The sequence below is a fragment of the Convolutriloba macropyga genome, chromosome 10 (assembly GCF_964194025.1).
Source record: "Convolutriloba macropyga chromosome 10, txConMacr16.3, whole genome shotgun sequence".
Lineage (NCBI taxonomy): Eukaryota > Metazoa > Xenacoelomorpha > Acoela > Convolutidae > Convolutriloba > Convolutriloba macropyga.
The window spans coordinates 56370654-56391227 of record NC_134477.1 but is presented as its reverse complement, the minus strand read 5'-3'; the positions used below and the strand labels follow the sequence as shown (position 1 = coordinate 56391227).

Here is a 20574-nt window from a genome sequence, read left to right as displayed (position 1 = left end):
TCAAAACTCCGACAAATAGATCAGTTAAAACCTCACACGTCATTGGTAAAGTTTCTATTGGACACAGTTAGACAAGACGTTACCAGGCTCCTATGATGAAAGATAAATTTCGATAGTTTCTAAGATACACCCTTAATCCAAAATATCACAAACAATGTGTGTATTAAGATGCTATGATGTCTGTTGTGCCTGATTGCTGTCCGTTCAATAGGTGGTCCATTGGATCCATACCACGTCACCATCGAGTGCCACACTGCAGATGGTATACACTCCTGCTTAGTCTCAATGTCCGACCTCAGCAACTCCTCACTAGTCAGCTGGGGCGCCTAAAACGACAGATCCAATTAATTCATCGACTTTTTTAAAGCGTCTTTCTTACAAGGAGTCAAAGATCAATGCTGCTAATTGTCCTTGCGTTTGCATGCATTTGTATATCTCTCGTTGATGTCAGTGAATTGTGATTTGTTTCCGCCACCCACCTTGCCATTCTATCAGGGGAGGGGAGGGGGGCACTTTTTTGCACTGATAGTGACTTCTAAACCTAACCTCTAAATGTTTGCTTCTCAAACGCATTAGAGTGATGACCTCTAGAAATAGCCAACGCGTCTATTTTGAAAGGTAAAAAGGATATGGAGAAATCCCCTGGGCAACTTAAAGCTCTATAGGTTCGAACAAAACGCTCACTGGATCATGGTAAAAACTCTGCAACTTGTTAACCTTCAGTTTGTCCTTTGAGACAAGTTTGGAGGTGTCAATGGCACTGAGTGGCTTCTGGTCTTCAGGGAGAGGATTCACAGTGTACAGGTACTCTTTCTTGCGCCACGTTCCTCCAATCTGAACAAAACCAATTCATGTCGCAAAAGGTGAACAGACAAAACAGTCCCAGACAAAATATTATTGCACAAAACAGTCCCAATTAGGAAAATAATCCCGAACAGTCCGAAAATAGTCCAATGAAAGCAGACCTTCTCGGGCCTATTTTGTCTAGGACTGTTTTGTCGGGGCACAGTCGCATAATTACACTCACCGGCTGTAGCTAATCATAATTCAGACAACTATGATAAGCCGATAGCTTATAAACAAATGCACAGGTGGTAGTAAGCTCTAGTACAACTGTTTCCTTTTTCTGGCATGAACAATATTTTTGTTTTCATTATCATATCTTGGAAAACTGAAGCTTGTTTTTACACTGAACATTGCGTAGACTAACATGTGATGTGACTATCCATTACAATTTATAACACAGCCGGCAGATTGCCGGAATAGCTGCGAAAGAATAGACCTGCGTGCCATATAATAGAGATAGAAACAGATACAGATCTAAATTGAAAAAAAATCGACGCCGCTCAAAAAACTAGGCTAAAAAAACATTCAGCGATAAATTAATAAAACTTGTTAATATTCATCCCGCAGAAGCCTCTTATTAGGGACCTTTACTGTACATATGAGTTCCTTTGACCTTAAACAAATTCAAATTAAACCTAAGTTTTAAAGTGCAAAAGTCATTTTATTGAGTGAGGTAAGTCACGTATGATCAAAATCGAATCACGCAAATAACCTAAAAACTTTCGCTAATGCGAGTGAGAAATGACGTCACGCGCGCAAATGTCGTTAGTGAGAGGAAGAAGTCAATAAGAAAATTTGACTTTTTCAGCTTTGCTGTGTGAACAAATGTAAAACGAAAAAAGAGCGTCAGACGACGAAACAAAAAAAACATAGCAGGACAAGTCCTGACGTACAATTCAAAGAATTTTCATTGACTAAAAAGAAAAACTGGACCTAGAATGGACTACGAGTGAATTCAGAAAACCATTTTAAAAACATCAGAACAAAAAATAAGAAAAAACAGAAAATCAATATCAAAATGCCGCATGTGAACAAAAAAACTCCTAGCGAGAAATGAAAATTTAATTCAAACAAAAAACTAGGCCTAGAATGAGCTGTGAATGGATTGGAAAAACCAGTTAGAAAAAAAAACCGATCCAAAAAATTGAAAAAACAGTAAAAATCAGAGTGAAATTGCCGCATGTGAACAAAAAACCACTACCGAGAAAACGATTTTTTGTTCAAACACCGTTTTCGCACTCTACTTTAAAATTAGAGCGAAAAAAATTCACGCCGCAAAACCACTCGCTTTTTCGCTCCATTTCCTGTTTCGGCGTGACCAAAATCACTACTCCAATTTGACTTCAAAAATCATGAAAATGTGTGAACAGATCTTAAAAAAAAGAAAAAAGACAGCGCCCCAATACAATTCAAATTCTTTGAATTGTAAAAAATCAAGAGCACCGCAATATAGCTACGCTCAGCTTACAGCTTCGCAGCTATAATAAACTATTCAAAGGTGCAGATGACCAATTAAGGGACATAACCTACCGGGGGCGGGAGGGGATCAATTTCGAAGTATTTTAAGAACTTAACCACTAGCAGGTTTGCCACATCGTAAATTTATCACAAATATGTATTCCCACTATGGTAGAATTACTCGGCATAAGTGTGTTCACAAGTGTAAATTTGACAAGCCAGTTTCGCGAAAAACGCACACCTTAGCTTTCTTCCTCTGGGCAAGTGGGGAATTCTGGACACTCGCAGATCCTTTCACATTCCGCTCGTATCCTTTCATAACTGGTACTCCAGTCTTGTTCACTCCCACTGTGAAGTTGTTCAGACTCAACATGTCATCATCACAACAGGTCGTGTGTTCAATCCAACTCAGCCACCACTGTTGGGGTATAACGTACCATTTAGACCCAGCTGACATCAGACTCTTTTCACGTTTTATGAATTTCCTGAAAAAGAATTGCTTGAAGTTTAGTACCATAAGTCACAGATAATAATATAATGATAAATTGTTCTCAAGTATGTATATAGAACAATTAGTTGATAGAACTAATTTACATACACACTCTGGAAAGGACATCAAAATGCTTTTACACCTGGTCGGTTGATGCCTTTGGGAACCAGTGTATTTGACAAAGAAATATCCATTTTCCTATTGAAGATTGTATTCTAGAAAAGTATTGAAATGGACAGAAATTTGAAATTTTGCGTAAAATTTGATCGGAATACTCCCTTTCAAAAATAAGGTTCCAAAAAATTTTGAAAAATTGGACAAAATAACTTTGATTTGGATTCCGCGTTAGTTATGGAATTGATTACAAGAGAATTTAACACATTCACTTAAAGCAATATTGAATGATCACATTCAATGTTTCGTCCCTTTAAACAAATAATATCAAAAACGACAGAAAACATAAGGAGGGGGTCTCAATGCAGCTGATAATAAGATTTAAGTTGTTTCTAGTCAGAACTGACTTGAGGATACTTCCTTCGTGTTCCGGGCCCAGAGGTCTGAGTCCAAACACAACATGACAAATCTGCTCCAGCAGATCACACAACACATCCAGCACACAACTACTTGACGCCCAAACCAGGAAGTCATTCGGCTGAATGTAAGAATCCTGAAAATCAGAATAAAATCTACCATAGCCGACTAACTTCCGACAAACCATTGGGGTACGACAGGCGGTGGCTCGATTCTCTTTAAGCCTGCTTCAATTGTGGAGGGGTGGGAGGTGGGGGGGGGGGGGGTGATTGTAGCCTGATCAAGCAAAAAAACTTGAAATGTTTACAGTTTATAAGTTTTCATGACCGGATTAGTGAACAGAATCGTCTGCATGTATTTCTTCATTCTAGCGAAACTAAATCACGTCTGCAGCAAGTTAATTTTTTGTAAACCTTCATTTCTTTTGCAACGTCAAATTGAAAAGTCTCACCTTTTAAGTTGAGTCAATCACCATTAAAAAACCGTCAAGATTGATAAATCAAATCCACACATCGAAAAATTACACAATCGATAAAAATCTCTACGGTCAATTTCTTTTAATATCAATCTCGAACTTCATTGAGTGTTTCGCTCATCGCAGGTTATTTTCGGACCTATTATGTCCATAATTTTAAACACATAGCCAGCAGATCAGCGGAAAATAGACAGATTTAGCGAAGAGTGAAAGTAGACCAGAGAGGCGAAGATTTTTTAGCCAAACGATTTCTCGCAAAATGCCCAAAACGCGTTGATATTAGGGAAAACAAAATTTTGGACGAAGAAAAATAGCCGCGAGTTGCGGAAAAGTAAAAAAAAACAGACTGAGAAATTTATACAATCTAGAAAAAGTCAATAAAACCAACAATCTTAAAAAAATCACAACAAACTTAAAAACTAGAACATAAAAGGCAAATTGCCGGAAAATAGCCGCCACTGACCCACTTGACGCAAATTGGGATTGAAACAGAAAAACATCGGGATTGACAACATTTTTTCTTACAAGTCTCAAAGCTCTTATTTGGCGTGTAAATTCTGCACATTCGGTTAAATTCTAAAATTACATTTAATTCAGTTTCTAAACTGAAGGCTATTAAGCATAATACTAATGCCAGCTAGCAACGACTTTAATGAAATTTGATAACCAAAGGCATTATGACTTAATGACCGAGCTTTACATGTTTATCCCACTTCTTTTGATTTTGCTCTTTTGACTTTGACCATATTCACTACATTACGTAATTCAATACATGAAAAAATTTAAAATCCATTGAGTTGAAACAGCGAGTGAACTAAGTCAAGAAGTCACGCGTGAAAATTGTGACTTATGAAAAACGTGATCAAAAGGTAACAGAATAAAAAACATGGCAGGACCAAACCTTAAATACAATCAAAATAATTGAATGAAAAACTGAGAACTTGGCCAAAAGATCAATTGAACAATCCCAGCCAAAAGGACAAAATAGTAGGCCAAAAGGAAAAAATGATTATTGATAAAACTCTTGAAAAAATCAAACATTATAAAAATATTGCAAGAATTCGTGATATCGATAAATTTAACACCATTCCATTGCCCGTAGCAACCATGCAGGGGTAAACTATCAAACCCTAAAGTTGCTTGGCCGATTAGGCCAAAAAAAAAAGAACAAAAGACAAACTATAAACACTTGAAAATTGCAAATTTTATCAAAAAATAGATAAAATTCGTGACATTAAAATGTTAAAATGTAATTCATCGCCACCAGAAACAATGCAGTAACCTATTAAGAAACCCTGGAGGCAATTCCTTGGTCCCTGAAGCTGACGAAACTGAGAAAAAACAGAAATTTTCGAAAACCTTGAAAAAGTTTTATGAAAAAAATGCTATAATTTGTGCTAATAAAATGTTGAAAACCATTCCATGGCCACTAAAAAATTGTCAGTAAACTATTACCAAATCCTAGAGTAGGTTTTCTGGCTCCTGGTGCTCGAAAAACTTAAATAAAGAAAACAAATTTTCACAAATTTGAAAATGCAAGTTTAAAATTGGTAAAAATTTGTGCAGCCAAAATATTGAAAACCATTCAATTACCACTAGAAACTACACAGTAATCAATTGTCAAACCATAGAAAAGGTTCCTTGACACCTAGGACTGAAAAAACTAATAAAAAACTTTCGAAAAACTTGGAAAAAAATAGTAAAAATTAATATAAATTTGTGTTCATGTTTGGAATACCAAAACATATAGCTCTTAAAACGGTTATAAAAAGTAATTATGCCTTGCAAAAGACCTTTATCAACTTTTATCAAACAGAATTTTAGACTGGTCTAACAAAAATTCTATAAATGAAAAAATGCGAAAAATCGCAATATTTTGTGCACAAAAACTACAAAAATGACCTTTTAACATTGAATTAGGGCCTTCCCAGTAGCTTCACCACTCTAACCACTTGAAGAATAACTAAACACAGCTAAGGGCCTATAATGAAATTTAATTCCCGCTGAGCTCTACCTGTTTATCTCGTTTTGAAAGCTCAAAGTCATGAAAAAAGGTGTGAAAATTTCCTACAAAAAAAAAATAGCCTGCAGATTGCCGGAAAATAATTGCCGGTGGCACGCTTGATGCACATCGGGAATGAAAAAGAAAAGAAGAGAAAATGACCAAATTTTCTGTGTGTCAAAAAGTGTTCTTAGTTGGCGTGCAATTTCAGTTGGATTCTAAAACTATACGTAATTCAGCTTGTAAATTGACAGCTAATAAGCTTAATACCAATGTCAGCTAGCAAACAATCTCATGAACTTTGGTAACCTAACTCTCAATGACTTAATGACCGGGCTTTATCCCGTCCCTTTTGATTGAGATTTTGACTTTGATAGTATTCATCACATTGCGTAATTGAATGCCTGAAAGAAATTAAAATCAATTTAGTTGAAACAGTTATCGAAGTAAGTCAAACGTGAAATCGTGATTTACGTTAAACGAAAAACATGATCAAAAGGTAAAGCGAATTTTAAAAAAGCGCCTAAATAATAGCTGTTGAGAGGCTGACGGCGGTTAATGAAAAAAAAGACAGAGCACCAATACAATTCGATTCTTGGATTGTAAAAAGGAGATCGCCTAAAAATAGCCGTTGAGAGGCTGACGGCGGCTATTAAAAATTTCAATTACTTACTCATATAATCAAAGTGCACACAAAACCAAAATATTTTCTCGGTTACTTGATATTATTCAATGACTCACACAACAATACGAGGTTACGGGTGGAATGCGGTTGGGCGACCAGCGAGCCCTTGAAACAATGAATTTATGTCAAATCAACACTTTCGAAGAATCACATGCTTAGAAACTAGTAAGGCTCTCAGAGAACACCTCAGCAACTGAATGCCCTCAACGCTTTACCTATTTCTATTTTTTTTTACAGAAATAACAAATGGTCAGCAGAGGCCACGAAAATTATCACAATAGTACAAAAAAATCGCATTAAAAATCTCTGAGAGCAATTGAAACCTGCTTAAAAAACCCTCTCGTGAAACAAATGCACCGCTCTTCAATTTAGATAATCGGTAAACCCGCGTTTCACTTCGTGCATAAATTTTACGCCAGAAAATTACTGATTAGAAAAGACACTCCCGGTACACTCTTCCAGTCCTAAAAATTGAAAGCACAATAATAGCCGACTGAAAAGATGATCTCGGCTATTAAAAAACATACCCGGCAGATTGCCGGAAAATAGCCCCCGTTGATTCCAATAAGCATGATTGGGATTGAACGAATAGAATATATTGAAAAAAAAGAAGATTTTTGTACAAAAATATTTTTTAAGTCCGATTTATTTTGATGGCATTTCGTAGTTGAACATACTTCTGTTTCTTAGAGAGAGGCTACAGGGGCTACTATCAACACCGATAAGCATTAGAGGTGGTAACTAAGACTTATAGGAACGACGTTCAAATAGCGGGCATCTAAAATTGGGCTTTATGTGTTTATCCCGTTTCTATTTTTGACTTCAATTTTTTATACCGACTCTGTTCATTTTGAATTGCTTTGCTTAGCAACTGATGTTCAAATTCACTTTTAGCAGAATGAGAGAAGAGAGAAACTAGCCTAGAGAAGTCAAAAAGATTTCACGCAAAATGTCGAAAAAGCGGCAAAATGGTAAAGCGAAAAAAAGTTTGACGAAGTAAAAAAAACATAGCAGGACAAGTCCTGACGTACAATTCAAAGAATTTTCATTGACTAAACAGAAAAAGTAGACCTAGAAAAGACTATGAGTGAATTGAGAAAACCATTTTTAAAAAATCAGATAAAAAAATAAGAAAAAAACAGAAAATCAATGTCAAAATGCCGCATGTGAACAAAAAAAGCACTAGCGTGATATTAAAATTTAATTCAAACAAAAAAATTAGACCTAGAATGAGCTGTGAATGGATTGGGAAAACCATTTAGAAAAAATCCGATCCAAAAAATCGAAAAAAAAACAGTAAAAACCAGAGTGAAATTGCCGCATGTGAACAAAAAACCACTACCGAGAAACCGAATTTTTGTTCAAACACCGTTTTCTCACTCTACTTTAAAATTAGAGCGAAAAAAATTCACGCCGCCAAACCACTCGCTTTTTCGCTCCATTTCCTGTTTCGGCGTGACCAAAATCACTACTCCAATTTGACTTCAAAAATCATGAAAATGTGTGAACAGATCTTAAAAACATAGCCGGAAGAATTCCGGAAACGACTCGAAGTAAAAAACGAACGCCCCTAACAAACATAAAACTTATTCTACTGATTGACCACAATAACTAACATAATGCTTATCCTACTGAATAACACTTGTCCCTTTAAAACAAAAAAAAAGAAAAAGAACAATGAAAAAATAACTGACCAGAAAAGACGCTAAAGCATGTGATAAAAATTTTACATTGAGTTGCAAGTTTAAAAACAACTTTTGGCGAAAACCCGTGAAATAGGATTAGTTTAATTTTGTTGAATCACTGCTATTTGAGACAAAAACCAAACACAAATTTCAAGTAGAATAAACGAAGGTAAAAGAAAGGAAATGAAAAACAGAACCAAAAACATTTTCTGTAAAAAAAACATACCCGGCAGATTGCCGGAAAATAGCCGCCGTTGATTCCAATAAGCATGATTGGGATTGAAATAACAGAATATATTGAAAAAAAAAGATTTTTGTACGAAAACATTTTTTTAAGTCCGATTTATTTTGATGGCATTTCGTGGTTGAACATAATTCTGTTTTAGAGATAGGCTACAGGGGCTACCATCAATAACTATAAGCATTAGAGATGGTAAATAAGACTTATAGGAACGACGTTCAAATAGCGGGCATCTAAAATTGGGCTTTATGGGTTTATCCCGTTTCTATTTCTGACATCCATTTTTGTACTAACTCTGTTCATTTTGAATTGCTTTGCTGAGCAACTGATGTTCAAAATCACTTTTAGCAGAATGAGAGAAGAGAGAAACTAGCCTAGAGAAGTCAAAAAGATTTCACGCAAAATGTTGAAAAGGCGGCAAAATGAGGTAAAGCGAAACATTTTTTTATTCGACGAAGTAAAAAAAAAATAGGAGCGCTATAATAGCCGGTTGAGAAGATGAGGGCGGCTATTAAAAACAAAAAAATTGGCCACAAATAATGAATCAAATATCATTATGCTGCAATCAAATCATTATTTCAAAAAACTTTTAATACTACATCTGGTCAAGTGTCCACCAATCCAAATCATTGTTTATTTATATGAGTAAAAACGAAGAACGAAAAAAATAGAAAAAAAGTTAGTGTTTAAGAAAAGTTAGTGATATTTGTCATTGAAAAGTGCACTAAATATATTTCAACAAAACCTCTAGAAAAGCTCCTATCAAAAGCTAGACCACTAAAAACTAGCAAAAAGCAGACAATCAGAAGAACTCAGCAAAAATTCCAAAAAAAAACAAGAAAATTTGCGGAACTCTTCATAAAAGTTACTAAATTATCTTTAGCAAAATGATTCAAAACTGAAATCAAAATCATCAACACGCATCAAGGACAACTAATTTGGACTACAGGCATCCCCAAATGCTATAAAAAATTGAAGAACACAAAGGGCATTTTAAAAAATTGAAAAAAAAAATCATAGAAAAAATTGAGCTTTTTTTAATTTCACGGGAGCATATAGACCCAAAAAACGTTAATTGGAGCGAATTAGTACTGGAAGACTTCGAAAACAATAGGAAAGTCGAAGAGGCTGAAAAATTTTTCTAAGTTTAGAAAAAAAAACGAAAAACAGCAAAAAATTAAGAAAAATAATTCAAAATTTTTCTGTTTATTGTCATTTTTCTAAACAAAAAAATTGTTTCCAAACTAAGAGAATGTAATCACTTGGTATCTTAAAACTCAGTTACTAACATGCGTCTATTCAAAGCCATTACAAAGCATTATAACAAAACAAAACGCAAAAAATTGCTAAAATTCGACTAAAATTCAGCAAAATAGCTGAAAAACCAGCAAAATGGTATAAAAATCTTATTAATGACCAAAAACTTGCGAACCACTATTAAAACAACCCTAAGCATCACACAATATCATAATCAGACCTCTAAACCAAAAAAATAACAAAAAAAAAACGGTTTTAAAAAGCCGCATGTGAACAAAAAAATTTCGCTCGCTTAGAGAAAATTTTTTCACACATCAATTTCTCGCTCTCTCAAAAACAGCGGTATGAACAAAAACCACTCTCTTTTCGCTCCGCTCTTCACTTTTGTTCAGCACCAAAATCACTCCAAATTTTTTCACGCGTTTCATTTCCCGCTTCAAAAATCACTCCAATAAAATTGATTAAAAAAAAAGGACTTCTCCAATACTCCTCTTCGAGTCGTAAAAAAAAAGACAGCGCCCCAATACAATTCAAATTCTTTGAATTGTAAAAAAATACGAGCGCAATAATAGCCGGCTGAGAAGATGAGGGCGGCTATTAACAAAATTGATGTTATGATCTGATCTATGCCACAAAAAATGAACGCACCAAGACAAGCAGGAACACAAATTCCATACCTTATCGGGATCGTAGTTGTTCATTATTTCTTCCATAACTGAGGGCGAATCCACGAATGATGGAGATGATCCACTGTAACCCACCATCATGTCCTTCGGAATCGGACTCCTTACCGACGAAGACGTTGACGGAATCCTGGTCGAATATTGCTGGTGTGCGATGTTTGCTGAGAAGTGGGAGTATTGGTACTGCATTCGGACACTGATGTCAACTAAGTTGAAGATTTCAGCTTGAGACAACATCCCATCGGAGTCGAAATCGAACATTCGGAACAGAACTAGACACAAAATATAACATTAATTTCAGATTTTCAAAATATCAGATCGGTAAATCATTTAATTCAGATCCGAAATAAACTTTGATCTACTTAGACAAGCTTTTCAAATTGAGTTCAAAAACTTCAAGTTCAAGAAATTTTCGGACCGATAAATTTTGGTCCACTATTGAAGTATTGACCATTTTTGAATAAATCATACTTAGTTCCATGATAGAATTTAGATTTGAATTAAACACAACATCGGTTTTTGCCCATTATCAGAAACCGGAGCTCAATGTAAGTAGGACCTAAAGATCCCCACTACCGTAATTATACCCCAATATGTGATATAAATTCGTTTGAGTCTACAAACGAACGAAAGCAGTGATATCAACATCGAAATAATTCCGTATTTCGCAAAGAGCAAAGGGTTACTAACATTTCCTCCTTTCCAACTGTGGACCCCTACAGCATGCTGACAGCCCGCAGACGTACTCGTTGAAGTCAATCGTCCCATCTCCGTTAGAATCGAAAGCATTGAAGAAACCCCTGCAACACATTAAGTTTTAAATTTTGCAATTATTCATATTTGTATGTCTCGTTAAGTAATAATTGCTTTTTAACGATAACTGAAACTACAGTTTAAGCCTAAAATCATCGCACCCTTAAAGATGAGCCGAGAAAAGAGGGCAATTAAATGCCAACAATTTTCCATCAAAAAAGACCTGAAGCAAAGTAGCCATCTTCTAAAAATCTTACCCGGCTAAAGGACGTGGGCACCAGACTCGCTTGTATCATTTTGATAGATCTAATTGCTTGAAAATTTAGTGGTAACTTTTTTGTCACTCAGTACTTAAGAACAATACCCTATCTACTCAAAGTCAATAGTCACAACTTGTTCGAATAATGGTTTGCGTTTAGTTACAGAACGGTACATCTTGCTCAAACTCTTTAAACTTTTTTTCTTACCTTGTAATTTCCTCTGCGATTGGAGGACAAACGAGAGAGTGGAATGTTGTGAAGTCCATGGACATCTTGTTCGAGCCACAAAGAGTTGTAAAATGCTTCTCAAGCAAAGAGATCTCACGCTCGTCCACTGAAACGAAAATTACTCAAACTGAAGACGTAGACGTACACACTATTCTACCCTAAGACACTAAAAATTTCCAAGTCTCAGTTGAATTTTTTTTTGATTTTATGATGAGAACTTTAGTCTCCGCATTCTTATACAACTTAGCTTCATTTATTAAAGCTGCAAATATGCTATTGAAGATACCGTCTACGACGACACCGCATACAACCACTTTTAGACAAAAATTGGAATGCTGACTCCCATGTTTGAGAGATTCAAAGATATTGAATTCGTGTTAATTGGAGTCCATCCCATTATAGTCCCCCACTTAGATAGCGTATATTCCCCCCTCCCCCCCCCCCCCCAAAAAAAAAACACACAAGTAAATTACCGTCATACAATATAACCGGGTGATTATTTCGTGGGGGCTATAATGGGAACGACCCATTATTCCTACTGAATGAACCTTATATTATACTGAAACAAACAGATCAGTCGAAAACTAACGATGTGTAATCTTTGCAATTGTTGAGTAGAGAGTCGGCACTGCAAATAGCTCCGTGATGCTTCGAGAGGATAGCTGGAATCCTGGCACCACTTCATTAGATAGAAGCCACTGAGTGAATGAGAAGTACTCTGCATTGTGGAGAGCCCATTTTGTGAACAATTCTGCGTCTATCATGTTTGGCTAAAATTAATTAAATTCTTGTGGCGAAAATAAGCTGACAATGCGTGACCAGCGAAGAGTTTAAACATACCCGACTAACGACGGGCGAATTGCTCTCAAATGACCGGCGAGCGGTTGGCTTTGTCAGTAGCTAGCCACGGATTAAAGGGGGCGCGAGGTGAGCGCAGCGGGGGGGGGGGGGTGCAGCGTGGGGCTGATCGGGGCAACGGTGGGAGGGTGTTTTTGACTGCACGGGCTCTTAGGGCCTAAACGATGTGCAGGGGTGCGGATTGCGGGGGTGTGAAGTGAAGAGGGCTGATGGGGGTGGGGCAACAGTGGGAGGGGGAGGGGCAACGGTGGGAGGGGGTTTTTGACTGCACGGGGTCCTTAGGGCCTGAACGATGTGCAGTGGTGTGATTTTTTTTTTTTGGGGGGGGGGGGGGGGGGTTAAGTGAGAGGGGTTGATTGATGGTGTGTGTCTGTGTGTGCGTGTGTGTGTGTGTGGGGGGGGGGGGGGGGAGGGGGGAGGGTCGTCAACCTCTAAGAACCGCCCTTCACGCCTTAAGTATAAGTCTCCAAAACCGTTTCTGTGAATCCACACTTGGAGACTAGTGAGCTGAAAGACTCTAATAGAACTTAATGCCCGCTGGACGCTATGCTGGAAAAATCGCATAAAAAACAGCCGGCAGAATACCGAAAACAACTCAAAGATTCCTGCAATAAAATCTCTGATCTAACCCTAACTATTTCAGAAATAGAAAAAAGAAATAAGCAATATACAGTGGGAAAAAATCAATTTCGAGGGTAGAAATATGGGTATGTAGGTGTGGGGGGGGGGGGGGGTGGTAGATGCGGGGCTGGCGTAGGTGTGTGTGTGTGGGGGGGGGGGGGGGGAAGGTGTGGGGGTGGTGGGGTTGTTGGGGTGAGGGGTAGTTTAGATAGGTCGGAGTGATTTATATGGGATCAAAATTTCTTGATTTAACCTTGCATATTACAATCAGTTCTTAATTACTATGCATTATAAACAAAGCTACTTTAAAGTCCAATGTTTGAAAACAGACGTCAACGTTCTAAAACAGAAGGCAAAGTTCGAAAACAAAAGTCATATTTCAAGTCATGACTTCAGCTAAAAAAGAAAACCTGTAGAATCTTAATACTCTTCTTCGAGTCGTAAAAAGACCAACAGGAATAATATAATATCTACAATCTTCCTTTGAGAGCAAATAAAATATTGCATGCTTTTTAAAGACTGGCATGGCTGACGTTCATGATAATCATTTGTAAATGAATGACCTTGTAATTTCTGTAATTAAAAAAATTGCACTTAGCACCTTCGCGACGTACTCTGTTTTGAAAAAAGGTGTAATTAATAAGTCAGACAAGGGGACCTGACACAGGATTGTGTATCTCTACAAATTGCGATGAGAACTCACAATGAAGAAAATATGAAATATAGCTCACAGATTGGCGGAAGAAACCCATGACCGAGACTCTTGACCGTATAGGGATGAAAACATAAAAACAATAACGATATAAAATGAGTGTCTATTGCAATTCGTTTTGATGACCAGGCTCTATCAGTTTATCCCATTTCTTTTGAATTTATTATTTCGGTAGTAACATTATAGATTTTATTGCGTGCATCTATCTGAACTCCAATCAAATATAGCACGCCGAATAAGTGCTGATTCAACAGAAGACTTAACGAAAAATTTTTTTAACTATTTACTGCATCAGGCGTTCTCCTTTGAAAAGAAGAGGGAACAAAATAATTCACCTACAGACAAAGTATCATTACTTTTAAATCAACGAGTAACCGCAGTGTACACAAAACGCTAGAGAGTAAACGAAAAAAAAGACACGGAAAAAAATGAGAACATTTTTTTTCAATCACTGAAAAGGCTCGAAAAGTGACTTCAAGTGACCTCTTTCAAGTGACCTCTGTCAGCAAAACAAAACATGAAGGACCACCGTCGGCCAAAAATATCTAACGATAGACGAGGAGTTGCCCTTGGCTGTAGTCAGCATAAGCATCAGGAGGCTGGCCTCAGAGGGTGAGGATAAAAGCGGGGTCGGTTCAAGATCCCACTTTAAGCCATGAATACTGCCAAGACATTCCTCAGCTTCCTGTAGGAGGTGGTTAATCCTATCTTACTTATTAAATACGCATTTCCATTTAAAAAATAGGTTTAATTTTTTTTCTGTAATAAAGACAATCAACGAAGCTTACATACAAATCATGACTTCTACATTTCCGATTTCATTTTGAACAATTTGACTTTTACATGAATATTCTTGATATAATGACCTCTAAATGCTACTGTATCCTACAACCCTATAGCGTTGAACACTTTACTAAAGCCTACTAAAGCTACTCGGAGACTTAACGCCCTCGGGTTTTACCAGTTTAACCCGTGTCCCAGGCCGATAATCATTTTACTCAAGCGAACGAAAGAAGCGTCCGTCTATCTAAGAGACCTGAAAGCGTTTCAGTAGCTACCTAGCTTATCAGCTTTTTCCACACATTTTACGCTTACTGACTTTAGATCAGAAAAAAATCAGACAGCAAAATCGTTATCACTAACTTCACCCGGCCTCGTTTTAATCCAAAATAACTTTGAAAAGGGTGTAGTCAAATATACAATTCACAACTGTCCGATTTCACGAATTAATAATTCTGAAAAACATTTCCTCTATTTAGCAAATTTACTCTTGTAAGTACACGAAAACATTACCCTGTCCAGGAACTCCTTCACTCCTTCGAACTTGAGTGGTGTCTCGACTGTTCGAAAGAGATTCGCTGTTTTCGTTTTATTCAGCATCGAATTGACACTGCCCGTGTTAGACAGAATCTGATACATCACTGAAACAACACTTCTTTTTTTTAAAAAAGGCACTCAAAAAAAATTTATCTCAAGAGATGAAGGTTATTTTTTCGCTGTATATATCCATGCTCATTGCAACAGAGGACAAGACTCGCTAATTTTAGTTACTACAAAATTGACTGAAATATTTGAAGTGGGATTGGGAAGCTTGAAACTCGTGGGGTAGCGAGCCTTGAGTTCTACCAAAAAAAAATTCAAACTTTTTTAAATTTTGGTTATTATGTTTGAGGCAAGGATATTCGGAAAATCGGCGTCTACGATCATTCAAATCAAGCTATATTTTTCTGTTAAATCAGGCAAATCGTCAACCAACTTCTGGCAGCATTCAACCCGAGCACATTAAGAAGCCGAAAGGGATTCCATTAAAACTTATTTGGCTTCAACATCGGCGTTTTTAAATAGAAAAACTTGCATCCATTTGGCAAGTACATACACTTGACTCGATCACGCCTCCACTCATTAGGATCATCGTTGGCTTTAGAAGATACACGACCACTGAAATATCCGATTCCTCTCATCAGGTTGTCAAAAGAGATCCCGTTGCCATCCTGTCCGGCACCAGAAAAGGCAAGGAAAAGGAACTAGAACAACACAAGCACATTCAAAATGATTAACACAAGGGGGTCTGAGCAAGCGCAATTGCTTTGAAAATGGACCAGTTCTATATTAAAAGCATTATTTTACTTGCCAGCCTAGTGTGCGTAACGATTATACCAACTGGTCTTAAGCTCTCGATTGTAGAAATCTCTTATATCAGGACCATTGCCACAATTGAAACAATCTAACCACGATCAATTTTGGTGGCGGTCAAGCAAGCCGATAGGCAAGCAAGCCGAATTATGAAAATGAGGTCAAGTAAGCCGAAAAATTTTGGGATACCCGTATTTTAAGTTGCCCCTGGCTGGCCGGTGGGCGCGCTTCACCGCGATAACCGGCCCGCGGTTTCCGGATTACATCCCACAGCGGATGAGAGGCATGGCCATGGACAGCGGTCGGCTGAGGCCCGTACCCACTAGATGTCTAAAAATTGACGCATTTTTGTTTCTTTGGTGCATTGGAATACATTATGCACTGTAATACTAAGCGCAGTGTTGATTGTAACGGCTAACAATGTATTATTTCTGATAGATTACATAACTTACATAACTTTCGGCTTGCTTTTCTGTCGGCTTACTTTTACTTCGGCTTCCTTTTATTTTATTTTATTTAATGGCACAACTTTATTTTCTTAAATAAAATTAATCTAAAGTAGATCTTAAATGAAACAAAATAGAAATCGAAACATCAAAAAACAATGATGTTAATTTTTTCACTGTCACGCAAAGACCAGTTTTTTAGGTTAATTCACCAGCCAACCGAGATAAATTGTCCCAAATCTAATTAAAAAAATGGAATTTTATTTTTCACAATTTTAAACCTATAGTCGCCGCAGCGACATGAATACCAAATTCAATTCCACCAATTATTTTTACTACTGAAGAATATTTCTCCGCTCAAAAAGCTGCGTGACCCAAAAAATGAAACTATTTAATCACTCCTATCACCTCTAAGACTTTGACAAAAACTTTACGGAAAGTTTTGATATCATTACAAAACCGTGCTTCCTTGCAGCCGCATTTAGATTTTAGATTGAAGTCACTTGGTAACTAAGAACAGTCGAAGTTAATCCTACTGGACCACTACTGGATTCGAGCCAGCATCTCTCACTAGCACGCCTAGAGCGCTACCTATTTACACCAACTGGTCTTAAGCTCTCGAACATGGGCATCTCTTCTCACGTTCTTGTTCTTCAGGACTTCATTTCTCTAGCCAAGTATACGTTGAACAAGTGGAGCTTCTTGTCAAGCCATGTCAAGCTTATCTTATGCACAATTTACATCAGGTCGTTCTATCTCAACCTTCTAACACTTGCCCTTAAATTGCGCATCATCTCTTTCAGTTTCTAACTATTTTGTTTCTCTTTTGCGGTTAACCTCAAAGACTAGGGTCTCGGCCCATACCCTGTTGGGGGTCTATGTAGGTGCAACTATTGTGAAAATGGACCAATACTGGATTCGAACCAGCATCTCTTACCTGCACGCCTAGTGCGCTACCCATTTACACCAACTGGTCTTAAGCTCTCGAACTTGGGCATCTCTTCTCACAATCTTCCTTGTTCCTCAGGGCTTCATTTCTCTAGCCAAGTATACGTTTAACAAGTAGAGCTTCTTGTCAAGCCATATCAAGCTTATCTTATGCACAATTTACATCAGGTCGTTCTATCTCAATCTTCTAACACTTGCCCTTAAATTGCGCATCTCTTTCAGTTTCTAACTATCTTGTTTCTCGTTTGCGGTTAAGCTGAAAGACTAAGGTCTGGGCCCATAACCTGTTGGGGGTCTATGTAGGTGCAACTACTGTGAAAATGGACCAGTACTGGATACGAACCAGCATCTTTTAATTGCACGCCTAGTGCGCTACCCATTTACACCAACTGGTCTTAAGCTCTCGAACTTGGGCATCGCTTCTCACGATCTTTCTTGTTCCTCAGGATTTCATTTCTCTAGTCAAGTATACGTTTAACAAGTAGAGCTTCGTGTCAAGCTATGTCAAGCTTATCTTATTCACAATTTACATCAGGTCGTTCTATCTCAACCTTCTAACACTTGCCCTTAAATTGCGCATCATCTCTTTCAATTTCTAACTATTTTGTTTCTCTTTTGCGGTTAACCTCAAAGACTAGGGTCTCGGCCCATAACCTGTTGGGGGTCTATGTAGGTGAAACTATTGTGAAAATGGACCAATACTGGATTCGAACCAGCATCTCTTACCTGCACGCCTAGTGCGCTACCCATTTACACCAACTGGTCTTAAGCTCTCGAACTTGGGCATCGCTTCTCACGTTCATTCTTGTTCCTCAGGATTTCATTTCTCTAGTCAAGTATACGTTGAACAATTAGAGATTCCTGTCAAGCTTATCATATGCACAATTTACATCAGGTCGTTCTATCTCAACCTTCTAACACTTGCCCTTAAATTGCGCATCATCTCTTTCAGTTTCTAACTATTTTGTTTCTCTTTTGCGGTTAAGCTCAGACTAGGGTCTGCACCCATAACCTGTTGGGGGTCTATGTAGGTGCAACTACTGTGAACATGGACCAATACTGGATTTGAACCAGCATCTCTTACTTGCACGCCTAGCGCGCTACCCATTTACAGCAACTGGTCTTAAGCTCTTGAACTTGGGCATCTCTTCTCACGTTCTTTTTTGTTCCTCAGGATTTCATTTCTCTAGTCAAGTATACGTTTAACAAGCACAGCTTCTTGTCAAGCTATGTCAAGCTTATCTTATTCACAATTTACATCAGGTCGTTCTATCTCAACCTTCTAACACTTGCCCTTAAATTGCGCATCATCTCTTTCAGTTTTTAACTATTTTGTTTCTCTTTTGCGGTTAAGCTCAAAGACTAGGGTCTGCACCCATAACCTGTTGGGGGTCTATGTAGGTGCAACTACTGTGAAGATGGACCAATACTGGATTCGAACCAGCATCTCTTACTTGCACGCCTAGCGCGCTACCCATTTACAGCAACTGGTCTTAAGTCTTGAACTTGGGCATCTCTTCTCACGTTCTTTCTTGTTCCACAGGACTTCATTTCTCTAGTCAAGTATACGTTTAACAAGTAGAGCTTCTTGTCAAGCTGTGTCAAGCTTATCTTAATCACAATTTACATCAGGTCGTTCTATCTCAACCTTCTAACACTTGCCCTTAAAATGCGCATTATTTGTTTCAGTTTCTAACTATTTTGTTTCTCTTTTGCGCTTAAGCTCAAAGACTAGGGTCTGGGCCCATAACCTATTGGGGGTCTATATAGGTGCAACTACTGTGAAAATGCACCAATACTGGATTCGAGCCAGCATCTCTTACTTGCAAGCCTAGTGTACTACCCATTTACATCAACTGGCCTTAAGCTCTCGAACTTGGGCATCTCTTCTCACAATCTTTCTTGTTCTTCAGGGCTTCATTTCTCTAGCCAAGTATACGTTGAACATTTAGAGCTTCTTGTCAAGCTATGTCAAGCATATCATATGCATAATTTACATCAGGTCATTCTATCTCAACCTTCTAATACTTGCCCTTAAATTGCGCAACATCTCTTTCAGTTTCAGGACTTCATTTCTCTAGTCAAGTATACGTTTAACAAGTAAAGCTTCTTGTCAAGCTGTGTCAAGCTTATCTTAATCATAATTTACATCAGGTCGTTCTATCTCAACCTTCTAACACTTGCCCTTAAAATGCGCATTATTTGTTTCAGTTTCTAACTATTTTGTTTCTCTTTTGCGGTTAAGCTCAAAGACTAGGGTCTAGGCCCATAACCTGTTGGGGGTCTATGTAGGTGCAACTACTGTGAAAATGAACCAGTACTGGATTCGAACCAGCATCTCTTACTTGCTAGCCTAGTGCGCTACCCATTTACATCAACTGGTCTTAAGCTCTCGAACTTGGGCATCTCTTCTCACAATCTTTCTTGTTCTTCAGGGCTTCATTTCTCTAGCCAAGTATACGTTGAACATTTAGAGCTTCTTGTCAAGCTATGTCAAGCATATCATATGCATAATTTACATCAGGTCATTCTATCTCAAACTTCTAATACTTGCCCTTAAATTGCGCAACATCTCTTTCAGTTTCAGGACTTCATTTCTCTAGTCAAGTATACGTTTAACAAGTAGAGCTTCTTGTCAAGCTGTGTCAAGCTTATCTTAATCACAATTTACATCAGGTCGTTCTATCTCAACCTTCTAACACTTGCCCTTAAAATGCGCATTATTTGTTTCAGTTTCTAACTATTTTGTTTCTCTTTTGCGGTTAAGCTCAAAGACTAGGGTCTAGGCCCATAACCTGTTGGGGGTCTATGTAGGTGCAACTACTGTGAAAATGAACCAGTACTGGATTCGAACCAGCATCTCTTACTTGCTAGCCTAGTGCGCTACCCATTTACATCAACTGGTCTTAAGCTCTCGAACTTGGGCATCTCTTATAACCCGTTCTCACGTTATTTCTTGTTCAAGGCTTCATTTCTCTAGCCAAGTAAACGTTGAACAAATAGATCTTCTGGTCAAGCTTATCTTATGCACAATTTACATTAGGTTGTTCTCTCTCGACCTTTTACTCACAGAAAAGCAAGAAAGGGCACTTAAAAATCAAGCGGAAGAATGTTCTAGAACAAATATAAAACGAATAATGACCGTCACGCGACAATGAAAAAACAACAGTACCGCAAAATAGCGACGCTCAACTTGTAGCTATAATAAACATTTAGTTTTTATCAATGACATCAAAAGTCGGTCGTTTTATTAATGGTTGCA

The 20574-nt window shown here is 37.7% G+C and overlaps 2 protein-coding genes across 2 annotated transcripts in view; both read right to left on the bottom strand.

Annotated features, from left to right (window-relative positions):
* The window catches only part of LOC142348733 (prefoldin subunit 1-like), a 218590-nt gene that overhangs the window by 144039 nt on the left and 53977 nt on the right, over positions 1-20574 (bottom strand). The window lies entirely within an intron of this gene.
* The window catches only part of LOC142348219 (ubiquitin carboxyl-terminal hydrolase 32-like), a 146358-nt gene that overhangs the window by 123836 nt on the left and 1948 nt on the right, over positions 1-20574 (bottom strand). Inside the window, exons 3-12 of the mRNA XM_075399495.1 lie at positions 15662-15809; positions 15079-15206; positions 12184-12364; positions 11574-11700; positions 11044-11153; positions 10348-10625; positions 3316-3461; positions 2546-2789; positions 718-834; positions 190-326 (exon numbers count right to left, since the gene is read on the bottom strand). Of these exons, the coding sequence (XP_075255610.1) occupies positions 190-326; positions 718-834; positions 2546-2789; positions 3316-3461; positions 10348-10625; positions 11044-11153; positions 11574-11700; positions 12184-12364; positions 15079-15206; positions 15662-15809 (1616 nt within the window). The remainder of the gene's footprint in view (positions 1-189; positions 327-717; positions 835-2545; positions 2790-3315; positions 3462-10347; positions 10626-11043; positions 11154-11573; positions 11701-12183; positions 12365-15078; positions 15207-15661; positions 15810-20574) is intronic.